Below are 22,324 nucleotides of genomic sequence, written 5' to 3'. Positions count from 1 at the left end.
GTGTGTGTGGGGGGGGAGGGAGTCTCTTATAAGAGTGAGAGGAGTCACACCTAGACACATCAAAACAATGTACGCATGTACTACAGAAAGGCAGGAGATTTTACAGAAACTTCTGTACTTCTACTTGATCAAAAGCAATAAAAAGAACTACAATAATTATTTATTTCTGTTGTTTTTAAAATATGCTTTCTTTCCCAGAAAACATCCTAAGCTTGTTAAGCTACTGCTTTTTCCCCAAACTACCTGAATAAAGTAGAAACGAGGCTAGGATATGCACACGAAAGAGTATTTACGTTTCATACAACTATTATTTTTATTTTTGCACAACATTCTATTCTTCTCTCTCCAGCAAAGCAAAACTTCCCACACCAAATTCTTCAATAAGCCCCTTAAGATTTTTCTCCAATGACAAGAACAAATGAGTGCTGTTAATAATTTTCAGATTTAAAGCAATAATCTCATATTAAACAATTTTTTCCTTGAGATTTGCCAAACTATTCCTCTCCAGAAATACTGCATCCTTATTCTAAGAATTTTTCACTATATTGTCCAGGCTGACTAATTTTTACCTTGAATGCAAACCAACAGAAGAGACAATTTTTCAAGGGACGATAAGTTGAAAGCCAAGAAAACATTTTTACTTCTTATAATTTAATCCACATTGAATTGTAGATAAATTTGGCAGTATCAAATTAAGAGTTTTGTCAGCATATAAACTGCCACCTCCTTTTTAAAGCTTCTCTAAGAATGGCTGGTTTTGGTCATAATGCTTAGAAGCAAAAACACCCTAAGTTTGGATTCTATCTCTCATGTTAACAAACAGATGATCTGCCTTCACCTTTTCTCTGTGCACCATAGATTCTTTCTGTTGATATACTCTTTCCATAAGAACCTTTCCACCATAAGGGATAAAAGGTGGCATTATGCAATTTCTGTATACTGAGGAGAGAGAGTTAAATAGAAGCTACCAGTATGCATAACGAATACCATCTTTCCAACATCTTCAGGGCAGGTTCTGTCCTATCCAACAGCATCTTGTAAATGTTGACATTTGTGGCAACTGCACTAGTTTCCTAAGAGTGGGAAAGGATTCCGAAAACAAAACAACTTAAATATAAAAACCACAGTCCTCATTAATTTTAAATTAGAATAAAATATGAAAAAAGCAAATATTAACAGGACATAAACTGTTGTTTAGTCTTCATTCTTTAAAACACTTCAGTATTAAAGATCAGGACCTTTATTTCCTTTTCTAAAAGATACATAATTGTGGAATTTGAGAAAAACAAACCAGCTGCGTAAGAAATTAAATCAAGCAGTCAAAAAGTTGTATAAATTGAATATGCCTCACATTTTCTTAGAAAAAGCATGTATGTTTTGGAAGATGGAATACATTTAATCTCAAGGTTTGCTGTACAACAAAACTGTCACTACATTAAAAGGATTATTTTCATGATGGAAACAAACTGAGTCATAATAACTTATCTAACAAACGTTAAGTTTTCCTTTCTCCGGTCTACCAAAAGTTTATATTGCCAAATGTTCCACAATTATCTCACAATCTCAGATGCTTATTTACAAACTGGCACCGGGATGAACTATTACATGAAGACTACCAACATATAAAATTATGTAGATGCTGAAGAGTATGTTCTCTATTTTAACTTCAGTTCTTTGCCATTTTTTCCCCTTTCGGTTTCTAATTCTCGGATAACTCTCAGAAACATGAATCTCATTCCATTGGGCAACATGAGAATTAGAAGAGAATTCCAGTAAAAAACCCAGGTTTTCAGAGTGGTAGAGTGGTACAGATAATACTACACCATGCTCACTGGAGGACTAAGTGAGGAGATTAAGACAGGTTTAGAGGAAGGAGGAAGGATGACGAAGTTACTTCTAGACACGCTGAATTAAGAGTTACCTACAGATATTTCATCCAATTGGTATTTGATATCTAAAATGTTACTAGGCACTGGGAATTGCTAGACAGCTGGATATACCGGAACTGCTAGGCTAGATTTGGGATTGAACTGGGTGAATTATGGAAGAAGTCTGAATGAGACCACTCCAGAGAGTACAGCATAAGTAAAAGCAGTGGACTGAGACTTGAGAAGAACAGATGTAAACAAAAATGCAGAGAAACAGGACTTAATAAAACAAAAGCCAGAAAGTAAAGGTAAACCAAGAGAATGGTGCTACTCCTAGAAAATTTCAAGAGAACAAGTAACTACCATAAACCTCACAAAATTGATATGAAGCTTGAGAAATACCTACCAAACATTTTTTTTTTTTTTTAAGATTTTCTTTCTTTATTTGACAGAGAGCGACACAGCGAGAGAGGGAACACAGTGAGGGAGGAGGAGAAGCAGGCTTCCCACTGAGCAGGGAGCCTGATGTGGGGCTCAATCCCAGGACCCTGGGATCGTGACCTGAGCCCAAGGCAGATGCTTAACGACTGAGCCACCCAGGCGCCCCCTATCAAACATTTCAAATAGGAAATCAATGGTGGCCTTACTGGGAACATTTCTATGACTGAAGAGGGAGACAACCGCATGCTGAGCAAAAGAAAACAGTAAGAAAAGGAGAAAGGAATAGGGTACTTTTTTTATTAGCTTAGGTAAATAGTGAGAAGGAAGAGTCTGGGGCATGAGAACATATAAAATGAAAGTGAACTGAAGAGAGAAGGAGTCAGTCATTGGGGACCAAACTGAAGATACAGGAAAGATAATGGTTCTAATATTTTCTCCAAATCAACTTCTGCACCTCAATATTTGCCTCATTTGCTTTAACTAACAGGAATAATCACTGTGTTTGTTTCAGGTACCAAGGCTGGGAGAAAATAGGTATACTCTCTAATAGACAACAACCTTTCCAGATTCCACTGAACTCCAATCATGCTGGTGGTTTCCTCCCCTTCTCTCTCTTTCTTCTCTACATACATGACAGGGCAAATATGTATGCACACGTACAGACAACTTCAAATCCTGTACTGAAGTCTCTGCTGTGGAAAAATGTAAAGCAGACTCCTGAACTAGACATCATGGCACCAAGATTTATATTCATTTGCTCATTTTCAACAAAAAAGAACCTTTATTTCCTTTTCTAAAAGATACATAACTGTGGAATTTGAGAAAAACATTTCCACGAGAAACAAATATGATCATAGAATCAGTTTTGGAATGAGAATTTAACAGAGACAACTGGAAAGACTTCAGAATGCAGATCAGTCAGTAACTTGGTCTTAGGACTGGAAGTCAAGCCTTCCACCTTCTGGACCTTAATTTTCTAAATTATAAGTGAATAGAAGAAATCACCATGGTTCCATCCAGCCTAAAGAAGAACATGATTCTGGTCCTTTGTGTGCTATTTCCAGGTAAGGAGAACCAAGGCTCAAAGAAGACAATTCAATGACTTGAAAAGTTAATACAGAAGAGCCATTCTGGAATTGAGGGTTGCTGATTCTCAGTCTAATGTTCTTTAAGTTATAAAAAGTTTATGTTCTTACCGAGTAAGAAGATATTGATGATTTTTTAAAAATCCTCTATTCTTCCGGGTGCCTGGGTGGCTCAGTTGGTTAAGCCACTGCCTTCGGCTCAGGTCATGATCCCAGGCTCCTGGGATCAAGTCCTGCATTGGGCTCCCTGCTCATCAGGGAGTCTGCTTCTCCCTCTGACCCTACCCCCTCTCATGCTTTCTGTATCTCATTCTCTCTCTCAAATAAATAAATAAAATATTTTTTAAAAAAATCCTCTATTCTTCCTCACCCCCAATGACATTTTCAAGAATGGGCACAGCCAAGGCTATGGTGGAAAGTTGAGCACGTACAGAAAGTCTCTCCTAACATCTAGCTTACAGCCTCTCTGATGGAGTCATGTGTACTATGGCCCTGTACTGTTTATCAAAGAAACGACACAGTATTCTGCTTTGTAGTGGCCATTACCCATGCTGTGCTTGGGATATTCTGCCTTCAACCAGAATGCACAACATTCCCTATTTTCACTGAAATCCTAGGATATTCTACTTCTAGTGAGTTCAACTCTTCTCTGAAAAACTAAGGCTGATGCTCTAATGCACCTGAATGAAAGTATTCTCAATTGCCTGTCTCTACTTTATCTTCTAGTCATTGGTATCATAAAGACCTCAAAGACGACACTGGAGACATTTAAACAAATAACAGATTTTTCAATTACATACAAAAATAGTTACTGTAAAATCCAGTGTAATTACATGAAGACAATGGAGATAGAGGACAAAAAGGGTTATTAGAAAGAAACAACTCTATCATCTGATTACTCTCTGCACAGGATCAAACCAATTTATCTTAATATATGCTAGGCATATATCATATAGAGTACTTTCTGTATTTAAACTTACATGCACATTTTAAAATGGGCGGTTTGAGACTTCATTCAAACACCTAACAAAGCATTATATTCCTTTTTTGTTGAAAATAAACTTATACTGTATTTGGTTAAACACTTCTTGGAATTTATAAACACTGTAAAATATATAATAAGGAAATAAAGTCTTAGTGAAATGATATATAAAGTACACATTTGGCTGTCTCAACACTTAGCTAAATTTTCACAGCTAAGTAACTTACACCATCCAGGAAAACAATACCAACATTCATTGAGACTACTTTTCATAATTCACCCTAAGAGATATGCCAACTATATAAAATAATAGGAACTCATGATATTGAAAATTCAATAAATCTTTTGATCAATTTCTTTAGTTAATGTTAAATGTTTTTGTGGCATTAAACCTCATTGCACACTATTTCACTCTTTAAAAGCATTACTAAAAGAGCTAAAACATATTATTTTTCCACTGTCCATCTTTAAGAAAAAATGATAGTCTATGAAAAACCTTGAGGGCAAAAGGCTAATTTAATATGAAAACACATTCCAGGTAACAAGGTAACATATTTCTTTACTCAATTTTTTAAACCTAACAATCTTGCAGTAATTTCGTTAAAGGATATACACACTTTTAAAATATCTTGGATTTTATATAAATTACTGATTAATCAAGACAAAACAACTGGGCATAATGAACACACAGTGACATTACTCACCTAAATAGGGAATGCAAGGCGTCATCTTTAAGCTACTTATATAGTCTCTTAGTCTTTTGTAATTATCTTCTTTACTCATTACATATTCTAATTTTTCAAAGGTAGTTTTGTCTTTTCGACTTAGTAACTAAAAAACAAACAGAAAAGTCTAAGTTATTCCGAAATTCCATTTTATTATAGCAAAGACTTGAAGCTATATTTACTACAAATTTAAATTTCAAAGTTATACCTTCTTCAATTATACTTCACTAGTGTATAAATAAAACAAAATCAGACATGTCTATTAAGATAATAACCCCAAGGGTGCCCGGGTGGCACAGTCGGTTAAGCGACCAGCTCTTGGTTTTGGCTCAGGTCATGATCTCAGCACCATGATTGAGCCCTGCATCGGGCTCTGTGCTCGGCGCAGAGTCTGCTTGAGATTCTCTCTTCCTATCCCTCTGCCCCTCTCACTCGTGCTATCTCTAAAAATAAATCCACATTTTATAAAATATCCTTTGTTGTACATAAAATCATTAACTAAGGAGTAAATGATAATAGTTTCTCATCTTCACTATTTTATTTTAAAATTTTTTAAAAGATTTTTTATTAATTTGTCAGAGAGAGAAAGAGAGAGCACAAGCAGGGGGAGCAGCAGAAAGAGGGAGAAGCAGGCTCCCCGCTGAGCAAGGAGCCCAATGCAAGACTCGATCCGATCCCAGGACCCTAGGATCATGACCTGAGCCGAAGCAGACGCTTAACCAACTGAGCCACCCAGGTGTCCCTCATCTTCACTATTTTAAATAGTTGAACAATTTTTGTTGATCATTTTCCTAACTTAAAATAACCACATATTCATATCCAGCTCAAATGTCCAAATATTTTAATACACTGTCCCCTGCCTCCCCAAAGATAAAGATCATTCTTGCATAATCATTAAGAGATAAATACTGAATTTTGTGGTTTCAGTAACAATTCTTCTTGGCTAGTCCTAACAATAACCATAAAACTGTGATTCACATTTTTGGATTTTTAACAAGACATTTTTTCTTTGATCCTGTTCATCAGTGCTATATCACATACAGTTGAACAATCAACTGAAATTGTTTTAGGAAGCTTAAGGGGTAGATTTGCAGTGAGTGTCCTTTGAGGAAAATGAAGACAATCAAGGGGAATAAAAGAAAAGTAAGGTCAATTACCCAAAACAGTATTAACTATGTGTTATTTCTTGCGTTATTGATTTCAGCCATTCTGACAGGTGTGAGTGATACTTCATTGTGGTTTTGATGTGCATCTCCCCAGTGATCAGTGATGTTGAGCAACTTTTCATGTTGGCCATCTGTAGGTCTTCTTTGGAAAAAGGTCTATTCAGGTCCTCTGCCCATTTTTAAACTGGATTTTTTTTGGTGTTGAGTTGTGTAATTTCTTTATATATTTTGGATATTAACCCCTTCTCGGATATATCGTTTAAAAATATATTCTTCCATTCAACAGGCTTTTTATTTTGTTGATGGTTTCCTTTGCTGTACAGAAACCTTTTATTTTGGTATAGTCCAAAAAGTTTAATTTTGTTTGTTTCCCTTGCCAAGGAGACATATTTAGAAAAATGGTCCTGGGGTGCCTGGGTGGCTCAGTTGGTTAAGCAACTGCCTTCGGCTCAGGTCATGATCCTGGAGTCCTGGGATCGAGTCCCACATTGGGTTCCCTGCTCAGCAGGGAGTCTGCTTCTCCCTCTGACCCTCTTCCCTCTCATGCTCTCTGTCTCTCATTCTCTCTCAAATAAATAAATAAAATCTTTAAAAAAAATAGAAAAATGGTCCTACAGCTGATGCAAAAGAAATTACTGCCTATATTTTCTTCTAGGAATTTTATGGTTTCAGGTCTCACATTTAATCCATTTTGAGTTTATTTTTGTGTATGGTGGAAGAAAGCGGTACAATTTCGTTCTTTTACAGGTAGCTGTCTGGTTTTCCCAACACCATTTGTTGAAGAGACTGTCTTTTTCCCATCGTATATTCTTGCCTCCTCTTAGATTAATTGACTATACAAGCATAGGTTTATTTCTGGACCCTATTCTGTTTCATTGATCTATGTGCCTATTTTTGTGCCAGTAACATATGTTTTGATTACTACAGCTTTGTGGTATAACTTGAAATCTGGGATTGTGATGCCTCCAGCTTTGTTGTTCTTTTTTAAGAATGGTTTGACTATTTGGGGTCTTTTATGGTTCCATACAAATTTTTGGATTATTTGTTCTGGTTCTGGTAAAAATGTTATTGGTATTTTGTGTTGGCAAGGATGTGGAGAAAAAGGAGTCCTCATGCACTGTTGGTGGGAATGCAAACTGGTGCAGCCACTGTGGAACACGGTATGAAAGTTCCTCAAAAAATTAAAAATCAAATTACTGTATGATCCAGTAATTCCACTACTGGCCATTTAACCAATGAAAGTGAAAAAAACTAATTTGAAAAGATATATGCACTCCTTAAACATGTTTATTGCAGCATTATTTACAGTAGCTGAGTATGGAAGCAACCCAAGTGTTCCTTGACAGATGAAGGGGTAAAGATGTGATATATACAGATATACAATGGCATATTACTCAGTCATAAAAAAAGAATGAGATCTGGACATCTGCAACAGCATAGATGGACCTAGAGTGTATAATGCTAAGTGAAGTAAGTCAAATAAGAGAAAGACAAGTATCATTATGATTTCACTCATGTGTGGAATTTAAGAAACAAATGAACAAAGAAAAAAAGAGACCAAAACAAACCAACAAAAACCCTAAAAAACAACACCAGACTCTTAAATATAGAGAACAAAATGGTGGTTGCTAGGGGAGATGGGGGGGAATGGATGAAATAGAGGGAATTAAGAGAACACTTATCTTGATGAGCACTGAGAAAAGTACAGAATTGTTGAATCACTGTATTGTACATCTGAAACTAATATAACACTGTATGTTAATTATACTTGAATTAAAAAAGGATATTTAAAAAATATTAATTAAAAAATTCAGAAAATATGTTTTTAAGTATTTCAAAGACACTGGAAAAAAGCATTTTTTTCTTTAAACATATAAAGTTACTATTTCATTATGATGTAACAAACTTCACTTTATGTCATAAAATGTTATTTTTTTAACACACAAAATACACCCACCTATGAAATGCTCATCTAATTCTATGAGGTTAACAGAAAATCTGAAGATTAATTTAGAGATGAGACAGAGATTCAAAGTTGGTCACAGGATTAGCAAGAAGCAGAACCTACTAATACTCTCTCAGTCATCCACCCACAAAGGCACAGGTCCCTGTTTTTCAGTGTCTCAGTCTGGTTCTGGAGATAAGGAATATTCTCATGCCAAATCCACTACTCTTTATATATAGTATTACAAGTAGTACAACTGGGATTCATGTTGGAATTTATTTTTTCATGGGCTCCAAGATGCAGATTATTTTCAGATAATCTTTATCAGAAAAATGTCTGACCAGTATTCCTCCCTCTTTAAAACAAAATATTTTAAGGAGTCTTGTTTTAATATTTTAGGTAGTCCGTGGTCTAAAACAGCAGTTGCGTATGGTGATTAACATAACAATAAAAAAATAAAAAATAAATAAAACAGCAGTTGCATAATCTTTTGCTTGGCCCAGCTTCAACATACTTACTGGCATTTTCAGTATCAGGTACAAATCTCTGCTGCTACCTGGAAGTCCAACAATCCCTTTCTCTCCCACCTAACAGAGTATTTGGATATGGAAAATACAGTGATGTGACATAGCAGGGGTAACAATAAACCTATTCTTTTTTTCTTAATTGTTCAAAAACTTTGGTACAATATCAGGAGAAACACAACTGATTTTGCCACATCTGAAACACAAAACTGTAGTAAAGAACTACATGGTCTAATATGTGTAAAAAGGGACACCTGGGTGGCTCAGTTGGTTAAGTGTCTGCCTTTGGCTCAGGTCATGAGGTTCTGGGATCGAGCCCTGCGTTGGGCTCCCTGCTCGGTGGGGAGTCTGCTTCTCCCTCTCCCTCAGCCCCTGCCCCCTACTCACGCTCTCTCTTGTGCTCTCTTTCTTAAATAAATAAAATCTTAAAAAAAATACTATGTATAAAAATAACTTACATTTTGGAATTTTCACAATAATCAATAACCAGATTAAAAGGATTCAGTCTGGTGTGGGATAGCAGAGACTTGTTTCAGGAAGACTATTTACAGGAAGAGTATGGACAAAAGAATTAATTAGATGTTAAAATAAGGTGTTTCCAATGATAGCTCAGAAACTCACCCAAAGCCCATGTACCAAAGCTATTATCTAAGAAGTCCTGATTTTCTTTTTCTCCTTTTCAAATCTTTTTCTGATGTTCCTAATGTTATCCCTACGATGTTACTTCACTATACTCTTCCCTCCAAAAAAGGGGAAAACAAAGTGGTTCACGAAGTTCCAACTCTGCATGTTTTAGGCACCACACTCTTCCTCTGGCTAAGAGCGAGACAACCAGGGGCAAAGCTCTTCACATGTTCACTGGTGCATGAATGTGGGAACTCCAAATGTTCCTGGCCAGATCTCTACACCATATTACCATAACAATCTACTTTGGGAAAATTTGGATGAATCCCTGTTCATATCAGTCACCATATGAAATACAAGATTCCCAGATCACCCCTCATCACCTTGATTTGTATCCCCATACAATATGTACAAATGTGTTCATTTGCATAAATAAGTTATTTATCTTGAACCTTGGATGCAGATTAATTATAATCTTTTGTTCATGACACTCAATTATCATTAGTCCCTGATACGGCTTTCTTGTTAAATTGATTTATTCTTAAATTTTGTGACAAATACACATGCATTAATTTTCCTACCTAAGAACCATACACCAATAATACATCTACATATGTGCTCCTTTCATATCCAATTCCCTTGACTTTTTTTTTTTTAAGATTTTATTTATTTTTTGAGAGAGAGAGAGAGAGAGCACAAGCGGGGGTGGGGGGGGAGCCGGATGTGGGGCTCAATCCCATGACCCTGAGCCAAAGGCAAATGCTTAACTGAGCCACTAGGCACCCCACCCTCCTTGACTCTCTTTAAGTGTCCAGTAATCTCCCTCCCAAATGTTGTGTTTATCATTCTCTTAAATTTTATTTGATTTTTGACTAAAGAATATCATACTATTTTTAATCTTTGGCTTTATTCATTCAATGTTCTGACACTGAAGTTTCACCCATAATGTTGTATGTGGCTGTAGTTCACTCATTTTCACTGCTTCCCTATATATGTCTTCTTCTCTGAAGTACTATCATAATGCCTACTTTTCTATTTTTCTTATTTTTTCTTTTTGCTTTGTAAAATATATATGTATGTATATATGTGTGTATATATATGTATATTCTAGATGTAAATTCTTGATCAGTTACAACTGCTTCATGTTATCTTGCCCCAACATTCTGGGGCTTCTTTTCAATTTTCTTTAAAATATCTTTTGATGAACAGAAATTCTCACTTTAATGTGGTAAAATTTTTTCATCTTTTCTTTCATTGTTTGAGGTTTTTGTATCTTATCTGAAATACCCTTACAGATTCCAAGTTGGAATCTATTCATACCAAGCCAGAGACATATTAAGCTATTTTTCTCTTCTAAAAGCTTCCCAATTTTTCATTTCACATAAGTCTTTAATTTATCTAACAATGATTTTTTTGAGGCTTAATTTCATTTTTTCCCCCAAACTGATAACTAATTGCCCAGCTCCAATTAATAAACAGCCCCTCATTTCTCCACTGATTTACAATGCCACACTGTCACATAACAGAGTTCTATAAAATCAATTATCTAGTTTTGGGTTCTTTATTCTGTTCCCCTGTCTACATGGACATGTCTACACCTGCACTAACTGTACATTACCTAAATAATACAATACATCTTGATACCTGTTAGGGCAAGTGTCCAAGGCTCCAACCCCATTTTCTTCTTCAGAAATAATTTGGCCATCCTGACCCTTTACATTTCCATGTAAATTTTATAAGCAATCTTGTCCCAGACTGGGACTCTGATTCAAGGTGCATATAATCTCTACATACATTTGGGGAGAACTGGCATCTTTAAACTTTCCTATCCATGACTAAGGGATATTGTTCCATCTATTTAGTTCTTCTTTAATGACTTCCTGTAAAGTTTTATAGTTCTCTGCATGTAAGTCTTACATATATTTAAGGGTTGGTATTACAAATACATGGCAAAGAAAAAGAGAACCCAGCCCTCAGCCTTGGAAAAAACAAAACAAAACACCTGTAAGGAAGAAGCTAATCAGCTAAATCACCTATCATGGTCCTACTCTGGACCACTCACTCTGGGGATGGGCAATGCAATGTTTCATGGACTATACTTGGTCAGGTTTAAACCAAAGGCAAATTAAAGTATTCTGAGACCACTACTTAGGGGGTGAAAAAAAAGTCTTGCTTATATTATTCCATTTATTATTTGCTATTGTAGTTCTTTTATTGATATCGTAAATGGTGTCCTTTCAAGTGATATTTTCAAATTGCTTCAAATACAATTGATTTTGTGTATCGTTTGTATATTCAGTCACCTTAATAAACCCTGTTTTTTTTAAATTGTGGTAAAGTATACACAACATTCACCATTTTAACCATTTTCAAGTGTACACTTTAGTGGAATTAAGTACATTCACGTTATTCAAACAACCATCACCACCAACCATGCATGGATAGAACTCTTTTCATCTTCCCAAACTGAAACTCCACACCCACTGTACAATAACTCCTATTCCCCCCTCCTTTTGGCCCCTAGCAACCATCTTCTATTTTCTGTCTCTATGAATCTGACTACTCTTGGTACCTCATATAAACAGAAACATACAGTATCTGTCCTTTTATGTCTGGCTAACTTCACCTAGTATAACGTCTTCAAGATTCATCCATGGTGTAACATGTCAGAATTTCATTCCTTTTTAATGCTAAATAATATTCCACTCTATGTGTGTACATTTTGTATATCCATTCATCTGCTGATGGATGTTTAGACCGTTTACACCTTTCCAACTGTACCTTCTGGGTCTCATGACCCATCCTCTGCATAAGCCCCATCCTTAACCTTTTCTTTAAGCCTTCTCTTTCTTTTTTTGTAACATGAGCCTAGATTTGAGTTGGGGGCAATCCTGGCTCCTTGCTCTTCACAATTCTTTCCTCTCTACCATCCTCCAGCTTCTACTAAGTTCAAGCACTAGATCAATACTGTCTGATTGAATTCTGTGTGATGAAAATGATCTATGTCTGTGCTGCCCAACACAATGACCACTAGCCACACATGACTACTGAGTACTGGCAACATGGCTAGTATGAATGAGGAACTAAATTTTAAATTTAATTAGAATGATTTAAGTTTAATACCCACATGTGGTTAGTGGCTACCATACTGGACAAGAGAACACTAGATCATAACACTTATGTTTCTGTCATTAATAGAGCTACCAGTCATTTTTCCCATTATATCTTAAAGGTGTTGGTAGTTGGAGAAAGAGTCCAAAAACCAACATTATTTTCATATCTTGGTGACTGTTATCTTCACATAGAGGATACTCTTACTACCCTGGTATCTCAGTTCCTTGACTTCTCTTCCATTCAGTGATCTTACCTTTTACCACTCTCAGTCTCTACTCCCTTGGTTATCCCGAATCCAGTAAGTACTGACTGCACCAGAATTTCCAATCCAGTTACCAATACTATTTTTTCACTCTTCCTTCTCTCTCTCTCTTTTACTTGGTTAAATTCCTTACCTATCACTAAAACAACTTGTACATTTACCCACTTTATCTCTTGTGCTATCCCTGACCCCTCTATGGTACAAACAAGCCTTAAAAAATTCCAACACTGATTAAATACAATTCTCATCATTACTCCAGGCTTATGCTGAGTACCTGCACCTGGTTAGAGAATACATGACTTTGCTGACTGGTTTCACCTTAAATTCATGACCAAAAATCTCAATCATAAGGCTTACCATACCAAACCTACTCTATTTCCCTAGTTAATTCATTCTCACACTCTTCTAAGACGACTTTCATCTGTTCTTCTTTCTTCAAACCTCTAACACCTCTCCCCCATCACTCTTAAATAATGACTCTGCTTTACATGTCTTAAGAAACAAACATCAGAAGAATTTCTACAGAATCTCATCAACCCATCTACCAACTTATCTGCATCTATAACCAAATGCATCCCCTTCTCTACTGTTAACATGGATAAACTGTTCCTGCTCCATTATAGTACTGGATCAAATCCCTCCTGTCTGGTCAAGGGTATTGCTAGAGTTAACTTCTTGCTCTACCATTTTTCTTTCTATTAGGTCATTGCACCAGCATACTGACATACTGTCATGGCTCTCATTTCCAAAAACAAAACAAAATGCCACAAATCTTTTGTCTTACAGTCCCCTCTAGCTGACAGATTTCTCTACAGCACCTCAACCCCACCCTTTACAACAAAATTCCTCAAATGCATTCTCTATACTTGCTGTCCCATTTTTTTCTCCACATTCTCTCAAATCCAATCAGTTTTCACTCCACCACTAGACTGAAACCACTCTTGGCAAGGTTGCCAATCCTCTCCAACTGCCATAGCCAATAGCCCTCTCAAAGTTCTCACGTAATTCAATTTATTAGCATCATCTGACACGGGTGATCCCTCTTTCTTGAAACACTTTCATTACCTGACTGTGGAAAACTCCCACTGTGATATTTCCTTTGTTGATTCCTCATTTTTCCAATCTCTAAATCTTGGAGGCTTCCAGGACTCTTTATCTGTACTTACGACTCAGGTGATCCTATCCAATCTCATGTTTTAAATACTATGTTTATGCTGATGATAAAAAAAAAAAATACATCTCTAGCTCCAACTCCTCCCTTAAACTTACACACCTAACTCTGACCTTACAGTTGCACATGGATATTTATCAGCCAACTCAAACTTGGTATGTGTAAAAGAGAACCTCTCTGCCCCACCGCCAACACACTCCTACCCTATAGTATCCCCAGAATATCAGTAAATAGCATCTCCCTTATCTGATTTGATGTGACCTCTCTGGACTCATCTCCTACCATCAACTACTCCATAGCTTATTCCACTCTGTCAGTACTGACCACCCTGCTATTCTTTGAAGGTTATCAGGGCCTTTGTACTGGCTATCACCTCTGCTTAAAATTCTCTTCTCCCGGATTTCCACACAAATGTTTCTCTCAGGTCTTCCAGCTCTCTACCCAACTGTCACTTAGCAGAGAGATTCTCTTACCATATACAGTTAACAATATGGGTTTGAACTATGTGGGTCCACTTACACGTGAAGTTTTTACAGTGCAGTACTGTAAATGCATAGTCTCTTCCTTATGATCTTCTTAGTAACATTTTCTTTTCTCTATCTTACTTTATTGTAAGAATACAGTATATGATATACGTAACATACAAAACATGTGTTAATCGACTTTATGTAACTGGTAAGACTTCCAAGTCAACAGTTGGCTATTAGTAGTTAAGTCTGGAGGGAGTCAAGTATTATGTGGATTTTTGACTATGCAGGGGGGTTGGCATCCCTAATCCCTGTGTTGTTCAAGGGTTGATTGTACTATATAAAATACTTCCCTGTTTTCTCTTCTATCCCATTTAATCTGCTTTATTTTTCTTCAGAGCATTCATCACCATTTATGATATATCATTTATTTATTTACAGCTTATCTTTTCCCAGTAGAATGTTAGCTGCAGAAGAATGGGACTTTATATCATTTACTGCTGTATGCCAAGCAATTAGTGCCTGGCTCAGTACAGACTGTTTTAAAATTTAATATAATTTAATATTTAATAAACACTAAAGATTTTATTCAGATTAATAATGAAACTGTTACTAAATAAAAAATTCTTTTCCATGCAAATACATGAGGGAGACAACAAAAATATCTTCAAGAAAAATAAAAATTAACTTGAGGGAAATGTACCTCCTTTCTAAACCACAATATAAATCAGAGTATAATTCTTTTCCCTAAAACTTCAAAGATGGAATTCATTACTGTATATTTATAATCATTTCCATTCACCAGTGAAATTCAAATTTTAGGAAAAGAGAGAAAGGCCATCTTATAAAAAGGAAATTTTTTAAAGTAAGAAAACCCTTCACCCAGGTGCTTCTAAAATGCAAATAAAATATAAAGAGGATCATAAGCTCTTCCGTATTAATGTCTTTCTTCTAATACAGAAAATCACCCTGGTTTTCATGAGAAACATCTGTCTCTTCAGATACTATGAAAAGTAAAAGCAATACTAGGCTAATTAAAAACAGTTATACTTTAGCTAGAGAAAAAATAAGCTTTTAAAAGTCATCTCTTTATCACAGGACCCCAAGAATATAGTAATCCTTTGTATAAAATGTAATAAACAAAATCATTCCTCCTTAACACCAAAGAATACTATTAAATAAGAACAGATTTAATCAGATATAAAATTTTTCTTATATAAAATCTAAATGAAAAATACCTAGAAGGCTTGAGCCAGTACCACGTCACTCAAATATGGAAGTACATAGATTTGCAGAAGTCAAAATTCACACCCTGACTGACCTTGTCAAAGTGATAGAACCAAATACAATTGACATATATCGTAATGTGCAGCAACACTGCATAATCCCATGTTAACTACCCAATTTTTCATTATTCCTGAGGGGAAAAAAAAATCTAAGTTTACTGACTAAAAGATAATGAAAATCTAAGTAACTAAATATTCTTTGAAAGTTGCAATTTAGATGTTCTCCTTGAACTTTCCAAAAGCTTAATCTTTACAAGATTAAATGCAAAAAAAACTGCATTAAATGCAAAAATAAAAATTACACTTCCCCATCAGTAAACATGAAATGCTATGATGTCAAAGATGCTTACACAGATTCTACAAAAATGATTTACTAAATGGCAAAACCCAAGTACCAAGCTATAATTTACCCCAAAATTACCTGACAAGTCTAGGGTAACACCTGAGAGAGGAAAAAGCAGGTTTCAAAAAAATAAACTAATTTAAAGGTCCTTCTCTATTATAATATTAACCTTACTAAGAACTACAAAAGAAATAAATACATCTTTACTTCCAATAGGAAGTCTAACCGTTTCATTAACTAGGAAGATGACTTACCGCCCATGTTTTAGTCAACCTGAAGATTGGGGCACTCTGTAAGCCAGAAACCACTGCCATAAGTGCATGAAGGTTATTCAGCTCATACAGTTTCTGAAGATTTAAGAAAAAGGGGAGGAGAGATAAAAAATAATGAGAATAAATACAAGAAAACTTTCGATTAATAAGTAAAACCTAGGCAATTGGTAGTGTTCCAGTACTTCTACCCTCATCAGTGAGATTCATCTTTAGAGTACCCATTATGTTTACAATAAGTTGATTTTAGCCCACAATAGACCTTCCACGTTCTAACCTGGCACTGTCCCCAAGCTCTGGGAACAAATCTACCTCTAGTTCAGTAATATATTAAGAAAACCAAAGTTATGGCTCAGTATCAAGTTTACCCAGTATGATCATACACCTCAGTTTCTAGTAAGGAGTCTCCTTCCTTATACTGAAATACTAACCCTCTGTCTTATGATCTCAGTGTTAAGAAAGGGTCTGTGCCCAGGATGCTGATCTGGTTTCCTACTCAGTACCCTCATAATTCCAGGGTTAGGGTTCAAACCTGCTTTCCACAGTCCTTAATTTCCTTCTTCCTCCCACCCGAATCCTCTGATTCTCTGTTCTTCACTCATGTTGGGACATCCACTTGCTTCCCAATACTAGACCTAGCTTTTTACAGTCTCCTTGCAGGACTCCTACCTAACATTAGGTTCCATCAGTTTGCCAAGAGATCTACTTGACATTTATTTATTTATGTATTTATCGCTAATTTCCCAGATTTCCTCATAATACCAGATGCTTACATCTTAATGGTCCTATCTGAAAATCATTTAGAATGGTCCTTGCCCACCACCAAGAGACTCCAAGGCAAAAATGCCTGTTTTGAACATTAGAGCTAAGGAAAAGGGAGGGGTTCTGTTTCTCTGGAGAACTCTGACCAATATATCACCTTAGCTCAGGTCTCAAATAATTCCCATAAAGTTTCAAGAAATATGAACTCAACAGACTCAATTTAAAAAAATGGAAAATGAAAAAACATAAGGAACCAAGAATTCACAAATGCAGAACAATATCAGGTATTGGCTTCAAATAAAATGAAGATTAAATATGAAGATATTATCTAGAATGCAACATAAAAGAGTTTTTAAAAAGTGTGAAACAAAAGTTAAGAGACATGAAACGTAGAGAAAAAAGGCCAACATTTATCTAGTTGGAGTTGCAGAAGACGAAAAAAAATGGTAGAAACAATATCTGAGACATAATGGCAGATTATTTTCCCAGATTACTGAGAAGACATTAATTCCTAGGGTCAGGAAGCTCAAGGAATCCCAAGCAGAGTAAAAAACAAAAAACAAACACATAGAACTCTAAGTCTGGAATAGCATTTTTTTTCCCTAAAGATTTTATTTCTTTTTTTGAAAGAGAGAGCAGGAGCAAGGGGGAGAGGGAGAAGCAGGCTTCCTGCTGAGCAGGGAGCCCAACGTGGGGCTTGATCCAGGACCCTGAGATCACGACCTGAACTGAAGGCAGATGCTTAACAACTGAGCCACCCAGGCACCACTGGGATAGTATTTTTTAAGAACAAGGTGACATAAAGAGACTTCCAGTTTAAATAAAGATCACTTTAACAAAGGATTTTTAAAAATGGTGTCAGACCTCAACATCACTAATCATTAGGGAAATGCAAATCAAGGCCACAATGAGAGATCCTCTCATTTGGTCGGACTGGCTACTATAAAAAAACAAACAAACCCAAAATAACAAGCATTGGCAAGTATGTGGGGGAAAACACTGCTCACACACTGCTGGTGGGACCATAAATTGATGCAGCCACTATGGAAAGCACTGTGGAGGTTCTTCAAAAATTTAAAAATAGAACTACCATATGATCCAAGCAATTCTATTTTGGGTATTTATCCAAAGAAGATGAAAACACCAATTCAAAGAGATATATGCACCCCTATGTTCATTGCAGCATTATTTACAATAACCATTATTTACAATGGAAGCAACCCAGGGCCCACTGATAAACAGATAAAGAAGATGTGGTATCTATGATACAATGTAGTATTACTCAGCCATAAAAAAAGAATGAAATCTTGCCATTTGTGATAACCTTGTTGGACACAGAAGGTATTATGCTAAGTGAAATAAACCAGACAAAGACAAATACAGTACGATTTCACATATATGTGGAATCTAAAAAACAAAACAAATGAACAAACAAAACAGAAACAGATTTATAGAAAATAAACTGTTGGTTATCAGAGGGAAGGGTTTGGGGGAGTAGATGAAACAGGCAAAGGCAATTAAGAGGTACAAACTTCCAGTTCTAAAATAAGTAAGTCACGGGAATGTGACATAAAAAATATAATAATTTTGTTTGGTAACTAGACTTATCGAGATAATTTCATAATGTATAAAAACACTGAATCACTACAATATGTCAACTAAAAAATGGTGCCACAATTATTATTCATATGAAAAATATGAATAGTAATCCATAATCCATACATACATAAAAATTTATTCCACATGGATTAAATACTCAAGTACAAAAACCAAAGCTATAAAACTTTCTTAAATTAGGTATGTTTAAATAAGACAAAATTAATTAAAGATCAGTAAGTTTGACTACTAAAGTTAAGAATATCTATATCAAAACATAACATGAAAAGTGATAAGACAAGTCAAAAATAGAATGATGCATATGAAAACATGTAAAAGAGAACTAGCATCTAGAGTTAAATAAAAAACACAAAAATCAATAAAAGACCAACACCATAATAGAAAATTGTTCAAAGATCCTGAACAGACATTTCAGGAGAGAAAACCTAAATGGCCAACACAGAAAAAAATGTTCATTCTCATCACATTCAATGAAGTTATCTAATTGTCATTTCTTTAAAGGTAATTTACCTGTTCTCTCTATATTTTAGTGCTTCAACCCCCACATGAGCACCTAGAGACTCCTACAAAGCAGTAGTGTTTGTAACAACAAAAATTTGAAAACTATCTAAGCTAGAGTATATTGAAGAATTTGTGGTATATGAAAACAACAGAGCACTCTATAACAGAGATATACCCCAAAACCATTCAGTTTTGAGTAAAAAAAAAAAAAACCAAGTTTTAAAAATATAAAAGTAATTAGGAAATAATTTAAACAAAACTGAAAAACATATACAACAATATATGATTCAGGAACACACACACATATATAAAACTATATAAGAAAAGCAAACAAAATTCTGGGCAATGGTTCCTTTTGTAGTGGGAGGGTAGGGGATCGCATAAGAGGAGCCCTATGGCAATTCAAAGAGGGCAGTGGGTACATGAATATCCACTTTATCATCCTTTCGATACCTTAAATCTACTTTATAAATTTTTTTTGTGTCTCTGTGATCCGTATTATGTATCAAACTTGATTAGACTATGGTACCCAGTTATTTAATCAAACATTAATCTAGGTGTTGCTGTGAAGCAATTTTGTAGATATGGTTTACATCTATAATCAGCTGATTTTAATTAAAAGAGATTACACTTGATAATATGGTAGCTGCATCTAATCAGCTAAAATGGCTTAAGAGACAAAAACTGAGAGAAGAGGGGCACCTGGGTGGCTCAGCTGGTTAAGCGACTGCTTTCAGCTCAGGTCATGATCCCAGAGTCCCAGTGATCGAGTCCCACATCGGGCTCCCTGCTCAGTGGGGAGTCGGCTTCTCCCTCTGACCCTCCCCACTCTCATGCTCTCTCTCAAATAAATAAATATAAATCTTAAAAAAAAAACAAAAAACAAAAAACCTGAAAGAAATTCTGCCTCAAGACTGCACCTCCGATTCCAGCCTGAGTTTCTAGATTGTCCACCTGCCCTACAATTGATTTCACACTTGCCAGCCCCTTCCCCCAACTACCGGAGCCAATTCCTTAATTTTCTTTATATATTTTATATATATGTGTATTTATCCTCTCACTCTAGAGAACCCTACTGATACAATCTACTAAAAGAAGAAAAAGACCTGCCCGTTTTATACAGACTGAATACAGAAGGCAGAATAGAGGGATTTAAGAGATGGTACAGAACAAAAAAAGTTATGAACTTAGTGCTTGGGACGAAAGCAACCACTGTCAAAAATAACTTAAAGAGTCTGAACTGGAATTAAATGATTACTTGATGAGGAGGATAACAGCAAGCCTGATAGGCAGAATCTGGTTTCTTTTTTCAAGATTATTTATTTATTTATTTGACAGAGAGACACAGCGAGAGAGGGAACACAAGCAGGGGGAGTGGGAGAGGGAGAAGCAGGCTTCCCGCCGAGCAGGGAGTCCGATGTGGGGCTCGATCCCAGGACCCCGGGATTATGACCTGAGCCAAAGGCAGATGCTCAACGACTGAGCCACCCAGGTGCCCCAAGAATTTGGTTTTGAATGGAATGTGCAAAGCACAAAAATACCAGAAAACAGTAAAACAAATTCAGACTCTATGGAGAAAAGACATGAATTTGTTAGCAAAACCCAAAATTTATTCAACATATCACAGAGAACGTTTTAAAAGTTTTATGACACTGCCCCAAAATATCGTATTTACAAAGCTAGCTCTGCCACCTAGTGCCACAGAATGCGAGAATACAACTGTTCCCAGGTGCTCAAGGAAAATATGTTACAACTCACAGCAATCACAATTTTACAATAATTACAATAATTTAAAACTGTAAAAAAGGTATTCTTATTTTAATCCACTTTCATTCGGATGTGAGGTAAGTTATGTCTTTATTACAAGAATAATCAAGAATTTGGCTACAATTATACCACCTTTTAGTGAACTTAACGTAAATTTGGAGTTATGACTTTTAATAAATTATTGGTATCCTCTTGTGAAGTGCCCTCCTCTCTAAATTCTGACCATCCTTGAAATCCATGTTCCTTTTCTCTTGCTGCATTTATTATCCATGCCATACAACAACTACGCAATTAACATATTTCGTTAATATCCTCTTTATATTATTCTCTTATATATAAAGTCTTCTCATTCTCCACATGGTTGGCAGTGATATATTTCAAAACCAAATAACTGATATGTATTTTCCTACTTAATCCTGTAAGGCTTTCCCAATTATGTGCACAAGAGTCCAATATTTTGTAACTGTCATACTTCACCATAATCTGATCCCTGCCTACTTATCCAGTCAAATAAATAATATAATACAGCTACTCTGAGAGAGCGAGGAAAGATCTAAAAGGGAGGAAGATAGGAGGAATAAAGAAAAGGCAAAGAAAACAGGCACCCAATTGAAAAAATTGACATACTAATCAATAGGCCTTATTTTCCAGGGTCAATAAATAGTAAATAAGGTGTCACAGGCAAACATTGACTCACAAACAGTGCTGAATGGTTGGACTCTCAAAAAATAAAAACAAAAGTCTTTCTTACCTTAGCAGTTTTAATATAGTGGCTCAAAACTTCTGCTCTAATTTTTAATGTCTGAGCGTGAAGAATTTCTCTAACAACCCAAAAGCTTACCTGCAAATAAAAATGAAAATAGTTGAATGGCAAGATTCTTCACTCACTAGGATCCAGTTAATGACAGGAACTACTTGATCAACTACCCACAGCTGGTTAATAAACCACACTTTCTCTTTCCCAGCATACCCCCTACTTGGATATATACCCAATCTTTGGATGCCGCATACACTTCATTATGTACGGTCTGTATGTACATAGAGACAGATACAGACACGTGTGGATGTACACACATAAAAACATCACTATGATTTCTGATTTGTAAAAGCAAACAGAACTTTTGAAGGAAAAGAGCTAACAGAAGAATGCAATAAAACCAGAGTGATACAACAAGAACACTGGACCAATACGTGTGATTTTGCTGTGTTCTGAAACACCGTGGCAGAATGAGATATGCTTTAAGAGCAGACATTATAAAATATGCTACTTAGAGCATGCTTTCCCTGTGGCTGTGTAATCCCACACTGCCACTTATTGACACTAAGCATAATTGTGTCATGAATCCCAAGTGTTTCTTGGTATGAATAAAACGAAATATCATGAAAAATGTATCTAAGTCATTCT

General features: G+C 35.8%; 1 protein-coding gene across 4 annotated transcripts in view; it reads right to left on the bottom strand.

Annotated features, from left to right (window-relative positions):
- Positions 1-22,324, bottom strand: part of RALGPS2 (Ral GEF with PH domain and SH3 binding motif 2) — a 153,129-nt gene that overhangs the window by 70,417 nt on the left and 60,388 nt on the right. For all 4 annotated transcript variants that reach the window (XM_025878121.2, XM_025878122.2, XM_073900067.1 and 1 more), the window contains 3 exons: positions 21,671-21,760; positions 16,258-16,350; positions 5,081-5,207 (listed from right to left, as the gene is read on the bottom strand). In XM_025878121.2, the coding sequence (XP_025733906.1) occupies positions 5,081-5,207; positions 16,258-16,350; positions 21,671-21,760 (310 nt within the window). The remainder of the gene's footprint in view (positions 1-5,080; positions 5,208-16,257; positions 16,351-21,670; positions 21,761-22,324) is intronic.

Source organism: Callorhinus ursinus, unplaced genomic scaffold (genome assembly GCF_003265705.2).
Source record: "Callorhinus ursinus isolate GAN/ISIS: 27379988/994484 unplaced genomic scaffold, GSC_fseal_2.0 scaffold13, whole genome shotgun sequence".
Lineage (NCBI taxonomy): Eukaryota > Metazoa > Chordata > Mammalia > Carnivora > Otariidae > Callorhinus > Callorhinus ursinus.
This window is presented reverse-complemented; position numbering and strand designations above follow the sequence as displayed.